General features: G+C 36.7%; 2 protein-coding genes across 3 annotated transcripts in view; one reads left to right on the top strand and one right to left on the bottom strand.

The window, feature by feature from the left end:
* The first annotated feature begins 4,637 nt into the window (after positions 1-4,637).
* slc22a16 (solute carrier family 22 member 16) lies at positions 4,638-20,522 on the top strand. Its single transcript, XM_028040684.1, has 8 exons — positions 4,638-4,748; positions 6,386-6,862; positions 8,163-8,280; positions 10,529-11,090; positions 12,599-12,726; positions 16,466-16,575; positions 16,840-16,939; positions 17,749-20,522. Exons 1-8 carry the CDS (start codon positions 4,705-4,707, stop codon positions 17,941-17,943), a joined length of 1,734 nt encoding a protein of 577 aa, XP_027896485.1. The 5' UTR covers positions 4,638-4,704; the 3' UTR covers positions 17,944-20,522.
* usta (uronyl 2-sulfotransferase a) overlaps positions 20,154-25,837 on the bottom strand; it is a 50,478-nt gene continuing 44,794 nt past the window's right edge. For both annotated transcript variants that reach the window (XM_028040685.1, XM_028040686.1), the window contains 3 exons: positions 23,187-23,284; positions 22,938-23,095; positions 20,154-22,493 (listed from right to left, as the gene is read on the bottom strand). In XM_028040685.1, the coding sequence (XP_027896486.1) occupies positions 22,201-22,493; positions 22,938-23,095; positions 23,187-23,284 (549 nt within the window). In that variant the 3' untranslated portion in view covers positions 20,154-22,200. The remainder of the gene's footprint in view (positions 22,494-22,937; positions 23,096-23,186; positions 23,285-25,837) is intronic.

Here is a 25,837-nt window from a genome sequence, read left to right as displayed (position 1 = left end):
TTGTTTACATGTATAAGAATGTTCCATAGAAGAACTTTTTTGTCTTAGATGAAAGAGACGTCAGAATGTCTGATGTATGCAGAGCATCAAACTGTGTTTCTGTTATTTTATTTTTCTATGGAACACAGTCGGGGGTTTTTGTGGTGACAGACGAGTTACACGTATACCAGTGATTCCTCCAAATGTAAAGCCAAAATCTGCTGCCACGTGGAATACAGCTGTGCCTGTTTTTTTTTTCACTCCTTCAGAGAACAGAAGACATATAAACTCATTCATCTTGCTGAAAAAAGTGTAAAATGTTATTACAGGTGAGTCAGAAGTTTTTAATCAATAAACTGTCTGACTGTCCTATTGTACTAACAGAGAAACATCTTTTTTTTTTTCCTGTTTAATGCCACTTGAAAAAAAAAGATGAAAACCGACATGTTGAAACAGCTGCTTGGATTCAGTGAGACCCACTGATGATGCATTAAAGGAAGAAGGCAAAGCATGCAGTGGTGGTGTAGGAGACAGCGCGACCCATGTTTGGAGGCCTTGAGTCCTTGAAGCGGCCATCGCGAGTTCAACTCCTGGACCCGACGATATTTGTCGCATGTCTTCCCCCCTCTGCTTCTCCCTTTGCTGTCAGCCTACTTTCATATAAAGAAGAGGGGTAAAAAAAAAGGAAGAAGGCATAAGGTAGGGCAACTCTATTGAAGGTTTAAAGAAAAAGCAAAAAAAAAAAGAAGATGAACGTCAGTGACACCAGACGACAGGCCAAATCTTCCATGTAATTAAAATCAAAATGCAGCATTTCCTGCACTGTGCTGAGGTTCTGTAACTAAGGTTAAACTGGAATCAGCTTTACTAAAACAGCTCAGAGTTGAGGCTACCTCACAGCTGGTGACCACACTGGGAACTGGATGAACAGTCTGACGTTTATCCTTTAACCTCCTGCTGCTGAAGTGGGAAGAAACCAGTTGTGACAGGAGCAGGTGAAGGTTAGACAGTGTTTGCGCTCCGCTGGGCTCCAAGTTATCACCCACAAACACAAGATCAAAGAGCTATATCCCCACAGAGGTGCATGCGCTGATGCAATCTGAAACTAAGCCACACATTGGACATTTCTGGAAACAAAGCGCAAAAACAAAATGTTAAAAATGAGTAAAGCTTCTCCATCACCTTTCAGGGGTGTACACCTTTAACTTTTGAACATTTTATCATTTTTCAAACACAACCTTTTAACTTTTAATGTGATTTATATGGTTTTTATGGAGCAAACTAACAATTGTGAAGAAGGACAATTATATTGTACATGCTTTTCTAATTGTTTTTGCAATAACAAATCAGAAAAGATGAGACAAACACTTTTATTCAGTTTCTTTCACTTTGACACTTGGAAAAACTGTCAGTGCAGCCACTTGCAAACTGTACTTTTAGGAGGATGTTCTGACTGTATGGGTTCTGGTTTTACAGAAAACACATAAACACAACAGGTAAATGTCACAATAAGGTCAGCAAAAGTTACCATAACGACATGCTAACATGTCACCTTAAAAAAAATGGAGGAACCAGCTGAGAATGTACTGCTGATAAAATTACTTATTTTGTATCAGATGTGATATATAGTGTTGCAGTGCTGTGTATGTTTCCATTCACTGTTTCAATGTTATAACATTAATGTTGTAAAGTTTTATGTTTGTAATGTTTACAAGTGCAAATAACAACGTTTTAAAGGATCGTAATATCTTAAGTGGTTCTTGGGCAGAACTTTATAATACTTTACTTTTTCATTTATTTATTTTAAAACAAGAATATTCCAGTTACTTTTTGAATGAAGTGTTGGCACATTTATCAGTTGTTGAAACTCAATATTGCCCACTTAAAACATTTTGTAAATACGATTTCTACTTAAAGACAAAATAAAACAAACAATACATTTTCTAATCCACGAATAATGCTCCAATCCTCTAAAAAAGGTTGTGCGTAAACCTTTCATCGACACACACAAAGAGAAAAAATGCTATTTCCTCTTACTCACACTAGTAACGGGAGAGCACATAAGATATCCTGAGATGGAGGATAACGAAGAGTGAAAAAGAAGAGTGGGGATGAAGTTTACTTGTACGAACAAAATGCTTTACTGCTGCCTATAAATGCATGAAAAACTAACCTCTTTTGAAAAAATGTCTTCTGCAAACTTTTATATTTTGCTAACAGAAAAGCAACACCCCCAGGCATGACTTTACTTAATGGATTTGGACAATCAGTCAGCTGTTTTGATAAGTCCACGATATAAAGGAGAGAAAGTATTTTTCAAAGAAAACTATTTATAAATGACCTCTTATCAGTTGCCAGTGGTAATCCATTTTATTTATTTTCCATCTGACACTACCGCAGATAATATCAGCACTCCTGCTGGATCCAGCCAAAACAAGATGCACTGAGTCAATACAGCGACAGCTACAGCACATATGAATCATTAATCAAAGCTAGGAGCAATGCATAGGGGAAGCAGGCATAGGCTACAGTGTCAAAATCACTCTAGTGATGTGTGAGATTTGTGATCTCAATCATGCCAAACAATTTCTTTCTTTCAGTAATTCTGAGGTTTCTGAGATGCAGAAGATTCTACCTAAACTTTATTGGCACAATAAGATATTGACAACATAAATCCAGTTACAAATAACCTTGAGATATGTGAATTAAGGTGATGTCAGTAAAAAAAAAAAATAACCACACAATCTAAAGGCCCCAGAAAAGTATTCATACTTCTTGAGAGTTAAGTATTACAAACACAAACTTTCTCTTTTTGTAGCCATTAACAACAAAATTGAAGAAATTTTACAATATTTACTATTTTCTCAGTTCAAAAATCATCCATCCATTTTCTTTCACCCTTGTCCCTAATGGGGTCGGGAGGGGTGCTGGCACCTATCTCCAGCTACGTTCCGGGTGGGAGGCGGGGTACACCCTGGACAAGTCGCCAGTCTGTCGCAGGGCAACACAAAGACATACAGGACAAACAACCATTCACACACTCACCTCCAGGGAGAAGTTAGATAGACCAATTAACCTAACAGTCATGTTTTTGGACTGTGGGAGGAAGCCGGAGTACCCAGAGAAAACCCACGCATGCACAGGGAGAACATGCAAACTCCATGCAGAAAGACCCGGGCCAGGAATCGAAACCCAGGACCTTCTTGCTGCAAGGCAACAGTGCTACCAACTGTGCTCATTAAAACATATTTCTTTTTAACCCAAAGTTAATGTTTTATAAAACCAACTTTTGCTGCCATCAAAGATAGAAGCCATGTGTCATCACCAGCTTTTTGACATTCTCCTTTCCAAATTAACTTAGGATAGTTTAGCATTTTTTAACTCCTGGCACAAGCATAACCTCGGAGGATCATCTGCATTAATTTAACTCTTTTGTAGTCCTTTGACAGTTTTTTTTTCCAGGAGTGCCCTTTCTTTGTCTCCATCCTTCCTCCCATTCTTTGTTGAGAAAAAAAAAAAAAACATTATTTGATGCTGCTATCACCTCAGCACCACAAGGATTGTGTATTCATAGTGATGCACACAAATATCTGTCACTAATAGCATTTTTGCATGTAGCTAAAACAAATGAAATGATCTTAGAAGCAAACTGCTTCCCTAACAAATGTTATTCTCGTCACTCCAGGAGTCATGTCTTCACAGGTTTGCAGTTAAGCTGGTCTTCCCATTTCAGGTGGATTAAGTCGAGCCCACAGTGATGTTCTTGGGATGTTGTTTTATAATTCAACTTTACTTTACAGTTCACCACATCTTAACTCCTGACCTAACTGTTGTGCGGTCTACATGTTCACATATTTTGAGAAAATGAGAAAAAGCTCAAGGGTATCAATACATTTGCTATGCTTTGAACAGGGGTAGATAAAAGCCAAGGAAGAGTGCAAACATAATATTGCTGTTAGAGTTAGTGACGATAAAATCAGGTGTTCATCGCCAGTTTTCTCACTCTGTAAAAGTCTGACTAGTGTACAGCAGTTAGAGTCTTTCTAGGGTTTAACTTCCCACTGGTAGCAGATTACAGCAGAAATATGTTTATAGAAAGCCCGGGACGCCCAGGGGGAAACAAGGTTGGTGTTTACCACGGCATGTTTACGAGAGGAGCTTCTCTGTCTCTATACTGTATCCCTAAAACAAGAGCTCTACGGTTAGAGTACGTGTTAGTTTTTCTCCCTCTGGGGTCGCTATCAGGTAACTGCTTCTAAAAGCTCGCTGTCACTGATTGTGTCAATTTAACACAATTGATGGTCGCATGGTTGCATCAAAGCCCCGATTATTTAGCCTTTGATCACATTTGACTGTCTTGGAAAAAAAATAGAAAGAAACAGAGATGATCATATTAACAGGTTAATTACAGGCTTTATTAGCCTGTAATAAAGCCTGTAATTTATTACAGGCTTTATTAATAAATTACAGGGTGATGTTTTCTTCTTAAACATCACCCTGTATAAGAAGAATTTTTGAGAAGATATCTACTATACACGCGTGTTCGCGTGCGTGTGTGCGTGTTTGTATGTGCTATCTGTGAATAATACATTTTGCGCCCCTCCTACTCACCGCGAGTGAAAGTCATCTTGAACATTTTCAGCTCTGAGGCACTCAGAGAGAGCTCCGCTGTCTGCTTGGGAGAGTCGCACTGGGAGCGCCAAGGAGCAAACACAGACAGCAAAGATGACAGTGGAGAGGATGTTCGACGAGTATGGACACTTCAAAAGGTAAACAATGACCTTCCGTCCTTAGCTATCCTCACCACCCCACTTTTTTGTTGACTTAATGAAAGCCAGATGACAATATTCGGAATACTGTTCTGACTGAAATGGATTTCAGAATAACCTTATTTTAAAAATAAACACTAATAACAGCAGTTTCACCTGAAATCATTCATTGCTGATTTTAATAAACCATATTCCTATATATATATATATATATATATACATATATATATATATATACACTGCTCAAAAAAATAAAGGGTACACTCAAATAACACGTCCTATATTCTCATTGAATACTTTGTTCTGTACAAAGTTCCATTTGCACAACAGCAGGTGAATTTGATTGTCAATCAGTGTTGCTTCCTAAGTGGACAGTTTGATTTCACAGAAGTTTGATTTACTTGGAGTTATATTGTGTTGTTTAAGTGTTCCCTTTATTTTTTTGAGCAGTATATATATATATATATATATATATAAAATAGGTCAGTTATTTTCATTGTATTATATAATTTTGCTTTCTAGAGTTTTCACTTAAATTGTTGCACTGGTGCTCAGTAATGCAGATGGATGCAGACAATAAAGGGACCGTTTGAAATTATTTCTATATTTTGGCTTGTCAATAAAGTGCACTGAGAAAGTTTCCATACCCAAATTACCTTTCCACCATTTGTCAAGTTATGATCACAGACTACAAATTGTGGTGCACGTTTGTTTTCAGTACTTCTGAGCCAATTTCATGTTAAACTTGAAGTTTAAACTAAAAGTAAATCATGCTTAAAGCATTATTTACAAAATAGTACCAAAAACACAACCAGATTGGGTGGAGAACAGCTGTAAGCAGGACCTCTGCTGACTTTCTTTTAACAATAGCTTCTTCTTGTCGCTGTTCAATAAAAACCAGATCTCCGCACAACTAACAGTTGTCCCATCCTCCACCTGAGCTGTGGATCTTTGCAGCTCCTTCAAAGTTACCATGTTGTTTTTGGCTGCTTCAACAATTAATGTTGTTGAAGCAGCCAACTGTCCTGTTGTAGCTGGTGCCTATTTTTACTTCATGTCCATAAAATAAATTGAACAGTGATGAGTGAGATTTTGAAAGCCTGGGCTATTGCTTTATAACCTAACCCTCCTGTTAACGTCTCTATAAGCCCTTATCCCTGACCTGTTTGCTGGTCTCATTGGTGTTCATGTGCTCTTTGCTCACTCATGTTTTCTAGCAAACCTCTTAGGACGTCACAGACTAACTGGATTTATACTGAGATGAAATTCTGGTGAACTCTATTTTCTGACTAGTTGATTAATGGAAACAATTGGTTGCACTTGGCTATAGTTAGGGGTATCAGAGCAAAGGGCTCAAGTCACAAATGCACAATATTTTGAAGATATATGTTTGTAAAAATCAAGAACAGAAAGAACGCTATTGTGCATTTTTTCATATTGGGCTGTGATAAAAAGTGTAATGTGACAACCTCTGAGATAGTTCAAGCAGCATGAATACTTTTGTAATAGGCTGTTTTTATTCAGTACACCATCTCCTTAGAAAGGTACACCAACAATCATTAGAAGTCAGGAATGTATCTTAAACATAACATAATGATTTCCCCTTTCTAATCATTGACATTTTAACTTCTCTCCAGGTTCCAGGCTTGTCTGTATTTTGCTGCTGTCTTCCAGGCCACAGCATGTGGAATCCACTACCTTGCCTCAGTTTTTCTGGTCGAGACTCCAAACTTTGTGTGTAGTGTGCCAGGCAACATCACCGATGTCCTGTATGGTAATATAACTGGATCCAGTCTGGAAAGTGTCTTGCCAGTCATCAAGCCAGTTGGCGGGCCTTTGGTGGTTCGAACATCCGAGGGGGAGCAATGGGAACTCAGCCGGTGTCGCTCCGCCCTGCGCATCAATCCCCAGGACTTTACATACGATTTTTATGGCAACAAAACTATGAAAGACTGCAGTGGGAACTTTGTTTACGACCACACCGAAGTTCATAATAGCATTGTGACAGACTGGGACTTGGTGTGTGAAAAGGAGTGGCTGGCCAAGCTGTGCCAGCCAACTTTCATGCTTGGAGTGCTGATTGGAGCACTGCTGTTTGGGGACACTGCTGACAGGTAAGCAATGGTTCCAGAATGGAACAAGAATGAAATCAAAGCATTTTATTGTGAATTATAATTCAGTTTTTTTTCAGAATTACAGCTGTGGAAAACATATGACAACTAATTATGAAATGTTCACATAATGATTTCTAATTCTTAAAGAAAAAATAGGCTTGCATGTTGGCAGTTGTTTCAAATATCCTCTACATGAAGACTATTATTCTAACAGTGTAACAGCTGATTTCCCTTTTAAGCCCCACTAAACTATGATCACTTTCAATCTTGTCATGGCTTGCACTCTCTCAAACTGTCTGAAGCAACACTAGGAGAGCTCAGACAGATAAATTGACATGGCTTAACAGCTGAGACTTGACTGGTCAGCATTTATAGGAGAGCATGCTTGGCATGGAGTCTACCAAATCATTCAAAAGGGTCTACACTGACAGACCACAGATTATTTTCTTGGAAAGTTTATTTTATACCGATTAAACATTAGTAGTTGATTAAACATTATTTTTTATATAGCATCTGGACTTGCATGCATAAATTAAAAGTGACGATTATGGACATGCTTAAAGTCTTCCAACCATGCGATAAACCTGCAAAACAGATTTTTTAAAATAAAATGGAATAAAAACTTTGTATTTGTGTATTTACAGAAATGATATCTGGTAAAGCTGACATAGACATCTTCCTTTACATATTGCTCTTCCATACTGGAAAACACAGCATCAACACTGTCTTACTTTGTCCTCATGGTTTTCATTGAACTTTCAGTTATTGACCAAGAGGAAATCATGAACTGAATTAAAGGGAACACAAACTCTAGCTTTACTTTAGTCATTCTCAGAACCTCCTTTTTTAAAATTCTGACATTATTAATCTCCACTATATTGCATCCTGCTGGTGCAATAAATTTATGTGCAAATTTTGATATGTAGTGCAATAGACCAGGGATCCTCAACCCTAGTCCTCAGGGCCCACTGCTCTGCATGTGTTAGCTGTTTCCCTACTGCTGAACACCTGCCTTAAATGAATGGGTGATTATCAGGCTTCTCCAGCAATTACAAGCATGTTAAGTAGATAATGATGTCAATAATATACTACATGAAACAATGGAGTTATCATCGTTTGGTAATAATAACTCCATCAAAAAGCCTTAAATTAGTCTACCAGGTGTTGCAACCAAAGAATTCCTTGATGTTTTGCTACAAGTCTGACCTAAACATGAAACTTCCTCTCTTCTTCTGTTTCTCTGTCCATGTCCATCTTCCCCTGCATCTTTGCACTCTATCCATGGTTGTCTTTTCAACAGAATTGGTCGAGTAAAGATTCTGATGATCACAAGCCTGTGTCAGTTTGCATTTGGGGTGGCCGTGGCATTCTCTATGAACTACTACTATTTTGTGGTGCTTCGCTTTCTGCTGGCCATGGTGAGGTCAAGGTTTGTTAAAAATTACCAACCCTTTATTGTTTGGTATTTGAAATAACTCTTAAATTTCCAACTTTACCATTTACTAGAAACTGTTTCTTACTGCAAAATCCAGATGGACACTGAGCTACTATAATAGTTAGTTCTTTCTGCTAATGTTAATGTAAGTATCAACTTTATAGAGTGGAATGATGTTGTTTTTTATTTAACAACCTTGAGCAAAAGAAAGAAGAGAACTCAAGTGACCGTGTATTTTAGTACTGCCATAAAATTTGTGAATCCTTAAACTGTATGCCTTTGAGACATTTTAATGGGGCATTTAAATTAATTTTGGACATTCGCTTAGGCGAAACTGCCTATTTACCATCTTATTGAAAATATCTTTTGTCACACCACAAAAACAAAAAAAAAACTGCAAATATCTGCATCAAGAAAACTCTAAATATCTTGTTAATCTTTGGAATGAAATAATAATAATAATAATAATAATAATAATAATTGTAATAAAAAAAACTCTTAAACTTTAGGTGAAGAGCTAAGAAAGAACTTTAATTTCTGCCACACTGTGACCAAAGTAGTACTGGAGGAAATAGGAAAATCCTTTATTTTTCCACAGAGGGAAAATTCAGGTGTAGTGAAGAGGTCCAAGATAAAGGAAGCCTGGAACCACACAAAGTAAGCAAGAGATTAGCTTTTAGTTGCTCAAGAGAACTCATGGGGAAACAAGCAAGACAGATGTTGGCTTGGCCGTGTTGCTATTAGATTGATTTGTAATATTATTTGCTAAGTTGTCACATTATTTCTGTGTTTGATGTGTTTCTTGCTCTTCAACAACGAACACAACACTGGATCCATTTGTTTTATCTAACCTTTTTTTAACATCTGGTGCCTGTTTATTGGTTTTCTTCAACACACATCTGAGACTGTGATGGAACAGCCGCCTCTACTCAGAATAAGTTAAACAACAGTAACCTCTTTCTACTAATAAAGTGACTTTTGAAGGCCACTGGTTGCGCAAGATTTTATTTATAGTATCAGAGTAAAAAGTTCAAATTAAAATACACACACACACACACACACACACACACACGCACACACACCACTCACACACAAGAAATTGGTAAACCATAGATACTTTTTCTTTTACTGAGTTCTGATTAGAAAAAATATGAAAGACGTTAAGAGGTCAGAGTACTTTTGTAGGTCTTTGCCAATGTTACAACAACTGGACACTGAAATTTAAAATTAATATATCACAAACACACCATTTGATAACTTTAATCAGTCTTAAACCTGCTTTATCTTATATCTGCTTTCTTAGCACTTGGCTGTATCAATGTAGGTCCTTACAGCAAGGGAGCATAATCACTTATATAGGTTACCAAGTGAGCAAAAGGAAAAAAAAAAAACAAGAAACTGGCAGACTGGTTATTTTCACATTAAGATCAGGATTTTTTTCTGTTTATGAAGAAAACACATGTATCTAAAAAAATATATAGGATTTTTCAAATGTATGTATTTATGTGGCCTATTATTTTAGGTAAAGTTTTTCAGAGTTGTACATGTTAAAATGTCTCCAATTTGCAGAAAATTATTTAAATATAAAAAACATGTTCACAGGGGGAAAAAATAGACATTATAGGCTGAGAAACAAATGGTTTGTAAGTTGTGCTGAAAGGAAATCTTTTGTAATTTTATTCTCCACCATCTTTTTCCAACCCCCCTTTCCTCATCAGCAACAGCTGTTGTTTTTCACACAGAATCAGGCGTTCAGATAGTCCCAACTTACCAACTGTAACTGCGCAGCTTTGAAGCTCTGAAGCTCAGCTTTGAATCCTAACCGCACAATTTTAACTTATTAAGACAGTGTATTACAGAGGGATTTACTTAATATAGCAAAGAAAACAGTCTCTTGTGTTGACAAATGTTTGGAGATTTAGGGAAGATATGAGTCTTTATGGATACTTGTCTTGCACCCATTTTAAACACTGAGTTTTTATTGTACTTTTTTATGTTGGCAATGCTGTATAGCAGTAAAACTTCAAAGAGTTTAGTATGTGGTCTGAAAAGGAAGACAAGCCCCATTTAAACACTTAACAAGCGGACAGTTTGCTTTCGGTGCCCACAGTAGTAACACAAAAGACCCATAAAAGCAATTTAACTCTGTGAATTCTGTACTGTAATCATTGCACTAATGATTTCTCCTGTAATGTAAGTCTTCTTTCTTTGTTCCTTGTTGCTGTTGACAGGTGTCCAGTGGCTACCTGGTTGTTGTGTTTGTGTATGTGACAGAGTTCACGGGCAGCAAGGTGCGTACATGGACCGCTATGCACATCCATGCAGCCTTTGCAGTTGGCGTCATGGTGGTGGCTCTGATGGGTTACCTGGTCCGAGTCTGGTGGATCTACCAGATCATCCTCTCCATATGCACCTCACCCTTTTTGCTGTTTTGCTGGAAGTTCCCAGAGACGCCTTTCTATTTAATGGCCAAGGGCCGTTATCAAGAGACTCAGGCCCTCCTGGACACAATAGCCCGATTCAACGGACTTGAGTGCCGACTCAAGGCGGAGGATCTGCTGGAGCCAATGAAGACGGAGAATGGCAAAGCACTGCTAGAGAAGGAGGAAGAGGAGAGGCCCTCACAACCTGAGAAGAAACTATCCATCCTGGATCTGTTTTGTAGCAGGAGGATGGCAGTCCGTACTTGCACAGTGTGGGCCATCTGGTTCATCGGCAGCTTGGGCTACTATGTCTTCTCTCTAGGTTCAGTGAATCTGGGAGGAAACCAATATGTTAATCTTTTCCTGGCTGGTGAGTGCCAAATCAAAAATATTTTTAACTATACATTAAATATATCCATTCTAAAGCAAGATGTAAATGGTGATATATTTCTGTAAATATCTTTAGAGAATATAGGCAACAAAATTTGTTTACCAGTATTTAATTCTGGCACTTTTTTTAAATAATGGATGCAGTTTAGCTTTCAATACTTTAATACTACAATTTACATCACTACATATCTGCCATGGATTTTAATAGTGTATTAAATATGTGCCTTAATGCAAGTTGTCCTTATCAGATGCCTTATTAAGCATCTGAAACAGTAGCACACACAATTCAATCACCGTTTAAACCAGGCTAGGTAAATAAAATTAAAAAAATCTTAAAATGAAAATGGCCTTCATTTTTTATGTTTAGATCCAAATAAAACAGATGTTAGTTACAGGAACATTAGTGGGAAATGAGAAAGCAGCGTCAGTAAATAACTGAATCAGTCTTTATTCCCCCGTAACAGTTTGAAAAAGATCTTAAATTAAAATCCTGTAGGATTTTCTTCTTTGAAGAATTAATTATTTTTCAAAGATGGCCAAAAACATGTTGATGGAACAAAATGATCTTCGAGAGAGTAACTAAAAAATATTTTCTGTCCTTTATTATATTTTGTCTGTGCTTTGATTATATACTAGAGAGAGAGAGAGAGAGAGAGAGAGAGAGAGAGAGAGAGAGAGAGAGAGACAGAGAGAGCAAAACCCATGCTCTAAATATTGAGAAAAGTATTGTTTGTCTTTAACTTGTGAAACTGTCATTTATTTGGTTCTCTTAACCATTCATTAAAGGTTTAGTCTGTGGTGTCAAAACTTTTCCGTGCTGTAATACTTCAGTGATGTGAGAGTGAGAAACGTGCTGTTATCCAAGTTGGGGTTGTTTACAGCTCTGTTTATGGTAACTGAGAGCCAAGAATGAACACAAACTGTCCTCGGCTAAATGGTTTCCGCATCGCATCTAATAAAGAAAATAAGATTTGTTGAAAAAGTCACAGATGTAATGTAATGCTATCCTCAGAGTACCGGGTTACTCCCAGGTCCTGTATTTAAGCTGTCAGTTCTTCTGAGAAAAACTGGGTATTATTTTTGAAAATTTGCAGCCTCAATCCATCGACTAAGTTGTTCCTTTACTAAACCTGTATTGTCAGTTTAGCTGAATGTTTTGTTCTTTTAGTTTCCAGTAAATGTAAACATACTCCTATTTTAATTTCTTTTAAATCCTGCAGTTGAATTTATCTGCTAGGCACATGTTGCACTCAAAAATTTGGGATGAAGCACCCCTTTAATAACTTTTCTTCCTTTAAAGCAACAATAAAAAAAACAAAACATCTGTTTTTTTCAATTCCTGGATCACAGGGTCTTCTATGAATACCTTGAAGTTTCCTCCATTGCTCAGACATTGGCTGGTTATTTTGATCTCCTAGATTAAATATCACTGTGTCAGTGGCATGATAAACCTTTGACCACAGTGCTGTTTTGACTGGTTGTTTCCAGGGGCTGTGGAGCTCCCTTCTTATCTGGTTGGCTGCTTTGCAATGGACCGGATTGGGAGGAAGAAGACATGTGCTCCGGCTCTGCTTCTGGCCGGGGTTGCTTGTATGCTCATCATCGTGGTTCCTACTGTATGTATGCAGATGTTTTGCACAGTTTAAACTCCAATGATGCAGCAAGTTGTTCATTTGTGTGTCAGTTTACATTGCTTCTCCATTGTCAGTAAATTCATCCACATTTCAGCATTTCACAGCATTAAACCTAGAATAGTTCTGCAGCTGAAAAGGTGTATGAAGTTGTAAGGGGGTGTGTGCTTCACCAAAGCAAAAACAGGAAAAGTAGCTGTAATAATAAGTAATATAGGGGTATTTTAAGGTATTGCACAAAGTTTTTGAACTGGCAGTGCTTAATTTAAGGCAGTGCTCTGAGGTACTAGACGGTTACTGTTTACCACTATGATATATGACACTTCCTGTCTGAAATGTGTTTGTGCTCTGGTCTCTGACCTACATTACTCCTTTGTAGAGTTACTCTAGCTAACAGCTTGCACTTAACTTTTGAGTAAATATAACCTTTGACTTGCCATTTTGAATCGAGAATGTCCAGCACAGGGTGAATAAATAGCAACAAAAGTACACTTGAAATTGAATTGACAAATTGCCTGTTTTGTATTTTTTCTAGATTCTTCTAGATCCACTCACCAGAGTATGCACACAAACACAAATATATCATAGCTTCACAAACGTATAATTACTTCTGATATATAAGTGAAAGTATTAAATGTGAAAAATCACTTATAGAAACCTTATACAATATTAATGCAGTGCTCTTGATGTCACCAATTTTGTTTTAAAACAATGAGAAAATGATTTGTTGATATTTTAAAGTCTTTGACAGCTATCATAGGTTAAACTGCAGCTCTCTTATTATTGTAGGGAATCCAGACTCTTACCTTCATTCTGGAATTTCCAAATGGCTGCCAGCATTTCCAGATCAAGAATTATCTATGATAGAGGATGAACCACATTTTTAGCAACAGTGTAATTCAAAGTTTTTGCATTATTAAAAGGAAAGTAAAACCACAAAAATTGAAACATTATATTGCAAAGTAATAGAAAATGATAAATGATTGAAAAAACATTTTACAGTCTAAGATGTTATTAACTAAAGTACTGTAAACAAATAGGTCTTGATTGAAAGAAACTCAGTGTTTCAGAATTTTTTTAGTTTTTCTGGAAGTTTGTTTCAGATTGGAGGAACATAAAAACAGAATGCTGTTTCTCTATGTTTGGATCTGGGGATGCATAGCAGACTTGAACCAGAAGACCTAGGTCTTCTGTAAAGTTAATACAACTGATCTTTAGTATATATATAGGTGTTAAGTGATTTATAAAATATCAAATTATTTTTAAGTCTTTTTCTTTGAGTTACAGGAAGCAAATGCAAGGATTTTTGAACTGGGGTGATGTTTAGAATAGAATAGAATAGAATAGAATTACTTTATTCATCCCAGCAGGGAAATTATTTTTGCAGTTACAGCAGCCTAGAGACAAGACACACAACAACCACCACTGAGTAGCAATTGTAGACAAGATAAAATAAAAATAAAATATAACATGCTGTCAATATAAAAAGCAGCTTAGAGCAGTCCTTGCAAAGATTCAAAAATGCAGAAACAGTATGTATATGTAAATATATGTACAGCAAATGTGCCACAGTGCAGTTGTGCGAAATTGAACTGATTAGTGCAGAACAATGATTTAATTTTTATTGTACAGTGAGATGGCATGTGGCAGGAAGGATTTCCTGTATCTGTCCCTACGACAGCGGAGCTGGAGCAGCCTATGTGAGAAGGTGCTCCGCTGTCTGTCCACTATGTTGTGGAGAGGGTGCTGTTTATTGTTTAGCTATGTTCAATTAATCCTTTCTGTTATCTGCTGAAACTCCTACTCCTGTCTCTCTTTCACAGCCTGAATAAACTGCAGACAAGTATCTAGCAAATATAGTTTACTTTGAAGAAGCTTCTTAATTATTTGTGTGTCCTCCGACTTCATTTTATCCACTGAAAATTACTAACTTTTGAGTCTTTCTTCTGTCAGTAACAACTTCCACACCTCAGGGGGTTGTGGTATCATGGCCTAGTTATCATTGGTAGAAAAATGGTAGAAAATGAAGAATTTTGGAGTTTCCAATGATAGACATTTGTCAGGTTGATCAAGCTGGAAATTAGGCAGATCTAAGTCACTTTTTCACATTTTGTCTGATGTATTAAGGAGAAAAAAAATAAAGGTTGCAGAAACGCCAATTAATGAGCTAAACTCCTAAGGTTAGACAACACAACTGTGAAAACTATACAAAAAGAAGAGCTGCATTACCTTGGCTGCTATGTGTGTTTTTACAATCAGTGCAAACACAGCAGAGAGGTGTAAAGTTGAACATCTGTTCTGTTCTAAGTGGTTTCACAAAAACCTCTTGTATGTTTTTAAACTGAAAATTACAACCAATGGTTTTTGCAACATAGTTAGTACTATGTTTAGACTTTTAGGGGAAATTTGGCAGCTGCATATGATGGAGAGAAACACTCCCACCTTTCACAAGTGACCTCTTTGACAAAAAAAAGATTACCAGAGAAGACTGCTTTACTGTAAACAGCTGAGTGTGTAGCATGTTACAGCACCACATCTGCTAGATAAAGTGACTGTTAGTTCACCACATCAGTACAACCCAAATTTAGATTTATTGAATTCATAGCAGACAAAAAATCCCCAAACAACCAAAAGAAAAAACAACATTTGGCAGCATTAAATCATACACCCCTCTGTCAGTGTTTTCAATTGTGTCTACATGTTGCATCAGAGTAAAAGAGATACAATTACTCAGCTCAGTTTCCAAAAACTTATTTTTGCACAGCAGTACACAGTGGTGCAATGAGGCCAATATATGCAATTTATTTTTGCTTTTAGTTTGTACTTTTTTTGTTTTATGCCTACACACATCTAAAGGCAGTTACATAGCTTCATTTCTTTCTGCAAAAAGCCTGAACTCAATATTAAGATGTTTCTCAAAATATCATTGGCTAATTAATGTTTACACTTTAAACACCCATGTGCATTCAGATGTATACTTAAAACAATTCTGTTTTTTTTAAAACAACTCCTCATTATAGATTCTTCCAAATGGAATGGAAAAATTAATATCATGATCCAGAACACTATTGCATTGCTAGTTTGCTTAATACATTTTCTAAGCAAATACCTGGTTAAAAACAGATTAGAAAAATATTTGTTCTTTAAAGTAAGTGAAATTACATTTTGATTTTTCTTGCTTAGCAAACTGCTGTATATGCATTTTGATGTCATGCCTAATTAGCATCCAGATGAATACATAATCCTTACAAAAAGTAAAAAGAATAAGTGTTGATTCATTTATGCCAAGCAAAACAGCATTATTGTGTAAATTAGAGATATCAATAGTCTATATTGATGCTTTAATCACTTATAAAAATCATAGCAGGAAAACTCTGGTCAGCATTGCTCAATAATGTGGTTAGTTTTCATTGGAAATAAGTCACTCGTAGTGTCACCCTTCACCTATTTGTAATGCGAGAGCCTTCTAGAAGAAGAAACTCATGTTGCCCTAGATCACAAAATGCAAACTCCTCTTGCATGTTAAGATGAATTATGTTGGTGAATCAGTGAGTCTGTAAGTTCAAAAGTCTATCTTTATTCCAAGAAATAAAAACATTGCATGTAATATAGCAAGCTAAAGTCTTTGTTTATAATGTGAAATTATGAATATGACACTTGTTTCTTACGTTTTTTTCCGTTTTTTTGTCTCCTATCAACAAACTTTACCCAATCTGACCTTTAGGAAATAGAGTCTCTGGCCATCGCTCTCAGTATGATTGGAAAGTTTGCTGTGGCGATTGCCTTTGGCCTCATCTACCTGTACACCTGTGAGCTTTACCCTACTGTCATCAGGTGAGAAAAAAATACAAATTCTAACATACACAAAACATATGACAATTTGTGGCTTCCTTTTACAACTATTTCCTAATAGAAATACCTTGCAAATTTAGGAAAGAGCTCTTATTCAGGTTCCATGACTACTAAAATTGCTGCAATCAATGATGCTCATACATTTTGCAGTCGGTTAATAAGGATGGCACTAATGGCAATTCTGTTGTCTTGATTTGGTCTTTCTGGAATAAGTTAATCCATTGTGTGTGGATGTTCCCTCTGCAGATCCCTGGCAGTAGGTAGCGGCAGCATGATGTGTCGTGTTGGCAGTGTTGTGGCTCCTTTCTGCGTCTACCTGGCTGATGTCTGGGTCTATCTACCTCAGGTATGACCTTTTCTTTTTTTTTTTTGCAAGCACTTCAGACAAAGTCAGAATGCTTAACATTCTAACAAAAGATTTTTGAGGGATAGTGTTTCTTTTTTCATTTACATCTTTCTGCACCAAAGCCATTAGGGGTTTAAGTGACTAATACAGATTACACAAGGATGCATATGTCTTCAGTTAACTCCATTAACATAATTAGGAAACATCAGGAAGGCAGAATCATTTTTAAAGGTTTTATTGGCTCTAGTGGCCTTTATTTGATAGTGAATTGACAGGACAGTGGGTAATGAGAGAGGGGGAAGACATGCGGCAAGGGTCGCCAGACCGGGAATCAAACCTGCGATAGCCGCGTCGAGGACTAAGGCCTCCACATGTGGGTTGTGCTTAACCCCTGTGCCATAGCTGAATTCTAAGCCAAAACAAGCAAAAATGATACAGGTGTGAAATAGTTGTTTTTGCATATTTATTCTTCCTATTCAGTATCTTAAAACACTTCAATGTTTGTTTTGGCTCTAACATAATTAAATATCTTTAAGAATCTAACAGGTCACAATTTGCTTATGCAATATTTAGACATATTTTCTTAGTAAAGCCATATATCTGATGAAATAGGGTTAAAAAATAGTTCCTGCAGGGTTTTGAGATGAGTGCACCTTTACTAAGGAGCTCAGTATGTTGTTAAGGAAATTTGTTAGCAGGTGTTGCTGAAATGTAATTTAAATGCATCATAGTCTGTGTCTCTCTTGACACAACATTCTAATTTTATATGCTTTTTCAACAAAATATATACTTTTACCATCTTTTTTCAGATCATTGTAGGAATCCTGGCATTCATAATTGGAGTGCTTACTTTGCTCTTACCCGAAACCTTGGGCAAACCTCTCCCCACCACTTTGGAAGAGGCTGAATCTCTTGGAAGCAACCCCAGAAAGAAGAATTCAAGCCCTGTCAACAAAGATGCAGGGGATGGGATGGAGCTAAACCAACATGAAGCTAAAGCCTGAGCTTTCTCGCTGCTGGGAAACCAGGCCATAAGAGGAAAAGAACTGAAGAATGAGAGACAAACAACCTATCAATAGTTTACTGTACTGGTGAAAAAAAAAAGCTTTCATCAAATTATTGGAGCTAAGGTTTGTTTTTAGTGGACATTTTTTTTTGCAAACTGACCAACAATTCAGTACAAAATGGGGCCCTGAGGACTTTTCACCTCAACATCTTCTGCTTACCTACATGGGTCAATGTTTGATCAACGAAACAGTATGAATGTGTGAATTTTAAGTACATATTCTGAGACCACAGGAAAATTAATAATACTTAAAGGGTCAGATCAATTTTAGTAATGTTCTTGACGCTGATTTTTAAAGACTACAATGATTGGACGGATAGAGATGCCTGCAGAATTATATTTATCGTAATTATTTAAGTTAAAACAAAATAGACTAATTGCTTTACAAGTAAGTTATTTGAGATATAGTTTAGCCTGTTTGCACTGTGGAATGTATCATAATAGAACAAGTGCCTTTTTTACTAATTAATCTCAGGGCATTCAGACTACTGTGAACAACTTAAAGTATTACAGTTTAACATCAGTTTGACAGCCTCATTGGGCCTTGAACCCATAGACGGGTTTACGAGTTGTATATGTGGGTATGTTTTCCAGTTTAATCTGTTGTTGAGAACTAGTTCAGTTTTTCTCATGCTTGTATTCTGTTTGCAATCTGTATGCTTGACATATTCAAGGATATGCACGTCATTACTGTGTTTGGGAGCCAGGATATAATCTCCAGATGTTTGGACCAAATCCAGGAACAAACTGTCGTGTTGAGGTGATGTGTGGCTTCCTATAGCCATAGAGCGCTTTAGGAGGGTAAATTATAAAATTGAAGCATTGGTGCTCAGAAGTCAGATCTACAATCATCACAAATGGCTTCATTGCCTTTGTTTTTATCATAATAGTGGAATACATGTATTACACTGAGAATATATTCTTCCTCATGCCTACCGTAGATTTGTTTTTCAATTTTTTTTATGTTTCTGCTTTAGGAAACATATTTTACAATGGTATCGAGAAGAGAAAATAAATCTAAATAAAGACTGTTTCATAAATACCACATCCACAGCTTATTTGAATGTCTTCTGCTAGAAAAAAAAGAAGGGACAAAGCTATTCAGTGAAATAATTTTTCTATGCTCTTTTGTGATCATCTTACATACACTCTTTCCTGGTTGTTGCAGCAGACGAAGTTCAACTGCAGCAGTTGCAGAAAGTTCACTCTCTCTGCATCACCTTTCACATGAAGTAAATCTTTGTATTCAGCCTCTGAGTGGAAAACTGCACATGGATTACCTGAAAAGTCTGTACCAGTGTTTACATTTGTGTGGATGGAAAAATTTAAAGAAGTCTGCTACAGTTGGGGCTTAGATTTTCCTGCCAATGATAACCACTCCTTCTGTCCACTGATGGAAATTAGTGCAGTATACATAAATTACACTGTACTGGAACAGGAAACTCAAAAGCATAAAAACAAGAAAATGTTTAATTCCACTAGCCACGCCCATTCCTTATTACTGCCAGTTCTGTGGAATCAGGAAATTGCTAAAATAGAACCTGACTGACGACATGAAACAGGCAAAAAATATCTTAAACAGCAATACTGTTCTTAAATAAATTGAAGAACAGTTGTTTGGGACAGCACTTTTCTTTCTCCCTTTTACATCCTATTCCATTAAGCAAGCTGTTTCAATCCTCTATATCAGACTCCATATTCAGACTGCTACAGAAATTGTGTGTTTCAGTGGCCTTTTCATTAACAGCTTTGGATTTTTCACTCAAATCTGAGAATTTGTATCTTTACAGCATTTTACAGGTTCAACACTTTTTTTTTTCTTTTGCACTGGATCTGACTCAAAGAACAGTATTATTTATTTATACATTAAACTCGCAGTCATAAAAGGTCCCTACATAAAGTCTAAAGAATCAGTATAAAGGTATGTCTACTAAAAAAAAAAAAAAAAGTTTTAAGAAAGAAAATAACAGGAAGTGACATTATGGTATAAGTTCTCCCTTCTTTGTGAAAAAGAGACCTGTATAGAGCTTTGGTAAGATGAGATAAGCTGGAGCAGGATAGCCACAACAACAACAAAAAATAATGTTTGCAAAAATACATTCTTAGCCAAAAAAGCTCCAAATTTAAAGGACATTTATCTCAAAAGCCTTAAATGATAAAATGAATTTATTATGAACCAGTTTTCCACTGTAGACACATTGAAATGGCATGTATAGTCTCATCACTTTGAGAAACATGATACACGCTAAACACTGTTTTCCTTCCTGAGAATTTTATCTTGAATGCAAATGATTACAAAATAATAAATTAAATTGATATGAAATAAAACACTTAAAACATAAATGCAACAATACCAAGAAGACAGGTGATGGAAGTTATGAGGTGTAGGTTAAGTCTGTAGTTGACATGTTAGCTTATGGCTATGTGGATTTTATACTACTTCTACCAGTAGCTAATGTAAAATGATAAAAAAAAAAAAAAAGTTACTGTAAGCTGACTTAAACAGATAACTCAAGTTCAGAATTTTTTTTTATGTGGCTCTTTTCAAAGATCCTAAGCAGTTAACAGCCTTTGTTGGGTGTCTTTATTTACTATAAACAAAATAGTTACCGTAGTATAGGAGCTGACACACCAATACTTACTTGTATGAAACATCTGTCACTTATAGAAAAATAATGTAGTTAAGAAAGTTTGCAAATCAGAGTTGAGACTTTTGCTTCTTACATTCATTAAATTTTCTTTTATACATGTTGTTTGGAAATGTGGCCATCTCTGATCTAAGTACTTGCTTAATACAGGAACATTATTGGTGATGCAACATCTCTGAGCTTCATTATCTCAATAATTATCGGCTCCTCTGTAAATAACAAAAGCCAAGCAACCCTAATGATAGCTAGAGGTTTCTCAGGTGATCTAAAAAAAAAAAATCGAGAAATTATTATCAAGATTTCAGTTGCCGTAAAATCCTTTGGTGCTTGACAAATTCTGCTTAGCCTTTGCCTGTAGTAACAGCAAATCCAGAAAATTCTAAATGAAGATATATAGAGAGTTTTTACTGTGGGTGAGATATTAACTGCTTATAATCCTTTAAAGAACGTCACTTTAAGAATTCAGTACTTTCTAAAACACAAAAGAGCACAAACACTTCCATGCCTTGCAAGCAAATATCATTCACCACTACATAACCAAGTCAAAATAAAAGGCAAAATGTTATCCAGTTCTGATCAAATCCCTCATTTTGCTGCAAATGTTCACAAAGCATTATTTCACAAAAAACCCCTGCAGGATATTTATACAGTTTAAAAAAGCATCACAGCAGAACACTGTTATTTGGTAAACTCTGATTTCTTTGCACCTTTGGATTACAAATGAGGCTTCCTAATGCTTTTAGCATGTGACACATACCCCTGACATACTGTCAAAGAATTGTATTTCTCAAATAACAAAACTATTCTAAATTACTCTGTTGGCAAGGTCAAACTCAGTCATTCATGTACATCTAGGTGGAATTCTCTGAATTCATAATAGATGTGTATGGTTTAACCCTCATTCATGCCTTACAACATTTGACAATTCCTTAAAATGTTATAAACATCTTATAACAACTGACTTAACTTAATGCAACTGTTACCAGCTGTGATCCCAAAGCTTCCTGTCTCACAGTTACTGGAAATCCTAATGAGATTTGGCACTTATAACAGTCCTGGACAGCTAATATACATACAATACTTTTGGCACGTTTTCCCCCCCTCAAAGTCATTTTGTTTTATTAAATCAGCACTTTTATAAAATAAAAGTCTGATTGGAAATATCTCTGAAGTCCTCTTCAACATTTAGTGTATATCCCAACACATTAAATTGTCCGCTAATCTCTCCTGGAGATTATAACAGTTAAGATCATAAAACCCTCATAGCAAGCTCCAGTAAAACCAATCATGAAATAATTTGAGCCTGTAATTATTTCCATCTGTCCTTGTCCAGTTCTTAAATAGATCATTTTTGTTTCTTTCAGTTGCTTAAGTCCAAAGTGCTGGGCCTTTCATAACAGGAGCTTGAAGACGAAAAACCGAACTCTCCAAAGTAAAGAAGCCAAAAGACAGGACATACTGCCACTATTCCTCTGGGTGTCTCATGCTTTCTTTAGCCAGTTTTAGTCGACTCTATAGTTTGGCTTTATCCACTGTTTACACAGTCCTCAGGGATGAACCAGCCAGCTGTTGGCGTCCTCCAGGTCTGAGTCTAGCTCCTCATCTTCATCTAAAGGTTCAGGTGTTCGAAGGGCCAGTTCACGTAAGAAATCAGGCGGGTAGGCCGGCGGGTGAGAGGTGGATCTCAGGCCAATTTTCTTCTTCATGAGGTGAAACTGGTCACGGATGAAGTCATAGAACTCGTACTCGTAGCGCATGCGGTGATACAACACCTGCAGGGCCTCCAGCGTAGGCGTATGTTTTCTGACCGTGCCAGTCAGGTTTCCCATTTTTCGATATTCTTTGATAGGAAAGCGAAAAAAAGACAAGTCAGTTAATACAGTTGAATTAATTTAATAAACCACTTGCTAAAACCCAACTTAATGAATTAAGGGTTCTGCATAGTCGAACCAAACTGCCAAAATAATTTTTTATTGTTGCAATAGAATGACAAAAATCACGTCATATTGTTCTCAACCTCATGTCGTCCGCCCCTTCTTGTCACAAACCTCCTTGAAAACGTTTTGCCCCTCTCTGCATACAAAACTATTGTGTGATTGGTAAGAACTTTGTGGGTGTGTTTTTTCACATATTTCTCAATTTGATATAAGCATCATGCCCAAACACAATTAAAAAATAATAATTTGATCAGATGAAATATAGTTTATAATTGGAATTAAAGTCTTTGCCTCTAGTCTTGTTTTAAGAATAACAAACATCATGACATTTATCAGTTTGCACCAACCTGGACTCTTATAAATGTCAAGCACTCCAGAAAAGTAATGGGGTAAGAGTCTCTCCAGCATAAGCAGAACGTCCTCCAGCTCTTCCAAGATACCCACAAGGAGGTAGTTCTCCAGCACATTCTGCTTGGCCCTCTCCAAAGCCCACACTCCAGGGTCTCTGTGAGACATCCAAGTAGGAAAAGTGAGCAGTCAAAAAATATTTATGTGAAAGGAATTGACGGAAAAGATTCCCAAAGCTGTAAATCTACCTGCACTTAGGATGTTGTCCACAGAAATAGGGAATGATGTAGAAAACTCGAGGATTGGAGCACTCAGGGTAATTCTCTAGAATGCACACATTTATATCCTGAAAGTAGACAAACACAATAATGTTAGTTTTGAAGCTCTTATTTCTACATGTTTTTTTTTTGTTGTTTAGTGGCCGGCTTTATCCACTAGATGGAGCGTTTCACTTTGATAAACCCAGACAGTCTCACAATGGTGAGCCAAAGCGCTTTAAGAAAGCAACATTATGTGCAAGAAGATCAAGTCAGCCCTACATCTGCTATCAGTGCAAATATAACAACAAAACATCAGTAGAGCACACAAAAGATTTCACAGTTTAGATGTCGGACATGTAGTGATGAGGGAGAGTTGTGACTTTTCTACTTGAATTTGGTCATTGTTAAAAAATGACATGGGGAAACATGAACAAATATTAAAAACACACATGCAGCAGTGAAGCAGGCCAGCCACTGAATGCTGTGGAACCTGGAGTCAAATCCATGTCAGGTGACGTAAGTATTCTGCATGGAAACGAGTCCTGAGAAACAAAACACTCTAGGAAGCTTTGCTTGGCAGCATATCCCAAAAGAACTCATGCTCATGCTGCAGACACAGAACAAGGTTGGTAACAGGCTTATTGTATCAAAATAGATAAAACTGTAAACATGTTCTCAAAACTGGTTCTTTTAATCACCACTTTGGAATATTTTCTAATAGCAGAGCTCAAATGAGTAATTTATCAAAATCAGCACTGAGAATGACAAATTCTCAGTGCTGAGAACTTAGCTGAGTAGACAGAACCAGAACTCCGGCCTTTCCCAAATGACTCCAGCTGCTGATGAGGGAATGATGTGAAGACCTACAGATGAACAGGCTTTGTTTTGGAGAGTTTGGTTTCTATGAGAGCTAGCAAGTGGCATTTAAGTATTATAAAAAGTGATTAAAAAAAACACACTACCGCATACAAATCACTGGCCTGGAAAACACATGAAGAAACAAAAAATAAATTGTTGATCTTTAGGTTTTATACAACTGGTAAAAAAAAAAAGTTAAGTAAGACCTTATGGGCAAAAATGTCCAACAGAGATCAAGATACATCATTTTGTAGACCAGTTTGTTTCTGATTCAGTGAGGAGCTGTGGGGTTTTGTGAACTTTTAGACAGACTATTTTTAGTAAGGTTGTGCACAGGAACTAAGACTTCCTGGTTACCAATGAAGCAAGTAAGTGGGAAACTCTTCATTGAAATGACAACAAAAGCCCAGAAGATCTCTAAGAAAGAGTTCAACACTGGAGCACTGTGCTATTCAGGTCATGTTTGCACTAATAACAAGTTGACTGTTGTTTCAATTTTAACAGCACCCTGTATTTGGCACATCCTCGTGCAGTCTCAAGTAGTAATTCAAAGTCCTGTTAAATCATTTTAAAAAATGTGTATTTTACTCACTGTCAAAACCAAGCAGCCTTTTTTTATTGCATTATGAACGTTTTGAAGTCATTGTTCGATTTCAGGAGCACAACTTGAGTCAAACTTGTAATATCACTCACACATATGTTTATGTTATTAAATCTGAGTTTTCTCAAATAATTTACATCTTTTTCACTCTTTGCAATGATGTTACTGCTTAAAGACAGGATGTATTGGCTGAGGCAACTCCCTAACTGTATCATCTGATTGGCAATATGCTCAAATACATGCAGACAGCTGCTAGAGTAGTAAAAAGCAATGAGCGGCTAAAACACCAGTCATTATGTTTTACAATGTACATAAAGTACAATGTGCTAAGTGTATAAAGAAAGAGAAACTATTTTAAGTTACATTTTGTCAACACATTATTAATTAGAGCAACACTGTCCTGCGGTCATTGGGTGGTAAATGGCTCATACTCTTATCCCGCTTTATATAATCCAGAAGATCGCAAAGCACATTGCACTACATTTAGTCATTCATCCAATCATCCACACATTCACACACGTATGGTGGTAAGCCACTACATTGCAACTATAGCTGCCCTGTGGCATACCAACAGAAGTGAGGTTGCCATGCACTGGCACCACTGGATCTTCTGACCACCACCAGCAGGCAAGGCAGGTGAAGTCTCTTGTCGTTTTGTCAACAACTGAGATAGACAGAGTGGGGCTCAAAATGGTATATATAAATAAATTTCTTGATAAAAATAGTTATCTTTTGGCAACTTAACTAAGAAAATGTTAAATTAATTTAACAAAGAACCCTGAGTTTGAACTAAATTGAGGCTGAATGATACACTAGCTTAGTACTTTTCTTACATCCACACACACAAAACACTAAAAGTGTTTTAAGAGCACTTTTAGTGTTTTAGAGCGTTATCATAGGCAGATAATGCTCTATAAATATCCATGTCATAAAGACTAATTTATTGTGTTTATGCAACCAGAACCGAACCATAAAGCTAAAGCTCTTAAAAAAAACTCTTAAAAAGTGACACAAGCAAAGGTGACTTACACACTTCTGATTCTCAGGAAGTCTCTCATAGTATGTCATTTATATACCACAACTGCACACAGACAAATGGGCACAAACATGCACTCTTTTAGAAAGCCTCATTAGTATGTTTAAACTACCTCCTTCAGTCACACTCAGGCTTACTGTTATC

The sequence above is a fragment of the Xiphophorus couchianus genome, chromosome 15, assembly GCF_001444195.1.
Source record: "Xiphophorus couchianus chromosome 15, X_couchianus-1.0, whole genome shotgun sequence".
NCBI lineage: Eukaryota > Metazoa > Chordata > Actinopteri > Cyprinodontiformes > Poeciliidae > Xiphophorus > Xiphophorus couchianus.
The sequence above is the reverse complement of the archived record's forward strand: the minus strand, read 5'-3'. Positions and strand labels throughout refer to the sequence as shown.